This window comes from Mandrillus leucophaeus, unplaced genomic scaffold, assembly GCF_000951045.1.
Source record: "Mandrillus leucophaeus isolate KB7577 unplaced genomic scaffold, Mleu.le_1.0 Scaffold41, whole genome shotgun sequence".
NCBI classification, from domain to species: Eukaryota; Metazoa; Chordata; class Mammalia; order Primates; family Cercopithecidae; genus Mandrillus; species Mandrillus leucophaeus.
Genome location: NW_012104365.1, coordinates 5,523,166 through 5,526,552, shown reverse-complemented (window position 1 = coordinate 5,526,552; position 3,387 = coordinate 5,523,166). Strand labels below are relative to the sequence as shown.

Below are 3,387 nucleotides of genomic sequence, written 5' to 3'. Positions count from 1 at the left end.
TTTTTTTCAGGGTCTTGCTCTGTTGCCCAGGCTGGAGTGCAGTGGTGTAGTGAGAGCTCAGTGTGGCCTCCAACTCCTGGGCTCGAGTGAGCCTCCTGCCTCAGCCTCCTGAGTAGCTGAGACAACAGGTACACACCAGCAAGCCTAGCTAAGTTTCATTTATTTATTTATTTTTTGAGACAGGGTCTCTCTTACCGAAGCTGGAGTGCAGTGGTGCCATCATGCCATCACTGCAGCCGGGACCTCCTGGATTAAAGTGGTCCTCCCACCTCAGCCTCCTGGGCAGCTAGGATCATAGGCAGGCCACCCAGCCCAGATGATTTTCGCAGTTTTGTAGAGACAGGGTTTCTGTGTTGCCCAGGCTGGTCTCGAACTCTTGGACTCAAGCAGTCTGCCCACCTCAGCCTCCCAAAGCTCTGGACTTACAGGCATAAGCCGCCTGGCCTGGCCTCGGTTTTTCACTTTTGGTCCCACCATTCCAGTGCCGAGCCTGTGAGACTGGAGTCATGACCCAGCAGGACTGCACCTGCACCTGAGGGGGAGCAGAGGTGGGCTCTGGAGGGCTGCTCTGTGACCTGTACTGTATAGGCAAGGTTACCCTATGGGTTCTCCCTGGCAGTGACCCAGACGTGCTTCAGTTTGTCCTCTAACAACCATCGACTCTGGGCCCCTCTCTGTGCCAGGCTTCAGGGAGGACAGTGGGAGAAGCCCCAGGGGACCCGGGCAGCAGGCGGCCACAGTCCCTGTGGTTCGCTTTCTGCCGGTGGAGGAGACCAAAAGAGGACTCTGGGGACAGATGAACTGGCCTCGATCGGCAGGAGCAGCCAGTCCTGGCAGTGCAGCCTTCATGTTCTCTGGTCGTTTGGTGCAGCCCAGTGACGTGGGAGGCTGGGGAGGCCTCGAGGTTACCTCCCTGGAGGAGATCAGAGAACGGGCTGGGCTTGCAGGTTCCGGCGAGAGGACGGTGCTGGAGGTGCTGAAGGGACAGCGCCCGTGTGGAATCCGCTGCCACCCTGGCCGCCTGGGTGAGGACCGACTGTCTCCCCCGCTGGAGCTGGGCGCCACGTACGTCTGAATTCTGCTCATCCTCTCTGGAGTCCTGTCGATGCAGTCTTGGCAAAGATTGCTTGAGCCTGAATGCTTTTCCCATCTATTTTTAAATAAATGGAATTCCTCATGCTTGGATGAAATTTACCCCAACTGGGCATTTTCACGACCCGCTTTGCCTGGGCGCAGAGGAGGGGACAGGGGGTAGGCATGCGGGTAACCAGATTGCTGACAATGTAGCCCGTGGGTGTGCAAGACACAAAATTAAAAACATAAATGATTAATGAGCTAGCTCTTTGAAAGGACATCCTAAACAAAGGAGGAAGCAAAGATTTTCAAGCCTCGATGCAGGATTCGCTTTCCAGAACCTTCCAAGGTGTGGCAAAGCTGCTGAAGCCAACGCCATTTGTAGACAGGAGAACCATGAGCTGCAGGGTGCAAAGCTCCACCTGCATCCGGAGCTGGCCCCTCCAGCCTGGCATCCCCACAGGGGCCACACTCTCAGCCACCCCCAGGAGGCTGTGAAGCCAGCTGATGGCTCCCCAAGACTTCAGCAGGGTGTTCCCCTTTTTTTCCTGAAAAATAAGATGAACAGGTTTGTCTCTCCCAATGTCCTGGAACACCAGAGCACCTTAATCCTTGCTCCCATCTCAGCTCTGGTGCATCTGCTACAACGGGAACTGGGGATCACTTTTCCTTCATCCTCTATGCATCAGCCCTAACCTTGGGTCCCACGTGGCTCTGACATCAAACCTGAGATGACTGCTTCCCCAGGAGGGGCTGTGCACAGCCCGGGCACTGCCGAGGGACACCGGATAGTCTGAGGCTTCCCCCAACAGGATGAGGGGCCCCAGCCCTGCCGGGTTTACATTTTGAGCTACGGCTGCTCCCTCGGGTCTTCTGGTGAGTGGGAAAGACCAGTGGCGCCAGCCAGCGTGTGCGGGGAGATGCCATGGTGCCCTCTTCCTTCTGCGCACTGAAGTCCTCTCTCTCCCCTGAACACACCAGGCTGGTGCCTCCTCCCTTAACAACGGAGAGAAACCGCAGCCGCCTGGGGCAAGCCCACTTCATGCTGGTTATCACAGCCAATGTGTGGGCACAGAGGCAGGGAGGCGGGGGTCCGGAGCGTGCCCCCGAATGTGCACTAGCTTGTGTAAGTTGCCGTCTATCCCCAACATCCTGGATAATGTACAGGTTAGCATTCTGCCTGCACCGATCCTTCTGTTTACAGCTGAAACACAAAACAACAAAAACAGGCCCCGTGGCCACTAGCTCTGGAAACCAAAGGGCAAACAACCCACGGGCTGACCCTGCGCCAGTGCTAGGGCTGTTTTATGAGCAGGTCCCCTGTGAGGACAGCACCAGCGATTCAGCAGAGGCCTTCTCTAGGTAGAATCCACGGTGCCAGGCAAACGCGCGAATAGGCTGGATGTAGTCAGAGACGCACTCAAAGATCACACCCCTCCTGGGTGTGCAGAGGAGGGCCCGGTGGCGGGGCACCTCGGGGGGTGGGCAGCACTGAGCCTCAGGGGTCCCTTGGTCTCCCAGTAGCAGCTCCAGAGGGACCCCTCCCAGGACGCATGGCCCCCAGCAGTGGGGAGGCCACCTCTGCCCACCTGCCCCCAAGGAAACACTGTCCCATTTGTGTCCAGGAGGCACAGATCTGCCTCCTTTGTCCTGAGGGGTGGCACTGGGCTTCCTGCTGGCCTCTCTGCTGCCCTGGGGCCACCCTCCAATCCCTGCCCCTGCCACAGGCCCCTTCTGGAGTCTGCAGAGCGAAGTCTAGGCCCCGTGGGGGGTTCAAGGCCCTCTAGGAGTGACTCTCCCGTCCCAACTCAGATGGCCCTTTCTCCTCTTCTTGCCTTCGGGCCACTGTGGCCACCCCCTTTCCCCTGGGCTGTTTTCCTTGCAGGGCACCTCCAGCCTCCACAGACCCTCCCTGCACACACCCTGGGGTCTACGGGGTCCTACTGCCTGGCAACCCTGACACCAAGAGCATGAGGTCACCATGGGCCGAGCCCCAACAGAGTCTTGGGGAGGGCCCGTACCCCCACCCCTTCCCGGAGGTGTCCACTTCCAGGGCCCAGCTGAGAGGACTCCAGTCCTGCTCAGGTGGCTCTGCACTGCTCTGGGACCCCAGGGAGCGACGGGGCCACCAGGCAGGTCCGCTTGGTTAGTACCGCCTGACTCAAAGGTGACTGCAGGGTCAGTGTGCACATGGTCGGGGGAAGGGGCAGGCTCAGCCCAGAGGTCTGGTCCTGCGGGCCTTGGCCCCTTCCGCCTCCGCCTCCCCTCGCCTCCCGCTTCCCTCCTGTCTCCCCTCTTACCCTCTCCTCCCCT

At 59.2% G+C, this 3,387-nt stretch overlaps 1 protein-coding gene across 1 annotated transcript in view; it reads left to right on the top strand.

Moving 5' to 3' along the window:
• Positions 1–1,075, top strand: part of EEF1A2 (eukaryotic translation elongation factor 1 alpha 2) — a 26,376-nt gene extending 25,301 nt beyond the window's left edge. The window contains exon 11 of the mRNA XM_011992435.1: positions 684–1,075. Within this exon, the coding sequence (XP_011847825.1) occupies positions 684–1,075 (392 nt within the window). The remainder of the gene's footprint in view (positions 1–683) is intronic.
• Positions 1,076–3,387: the final 2,312 nt, after the last annotated feature.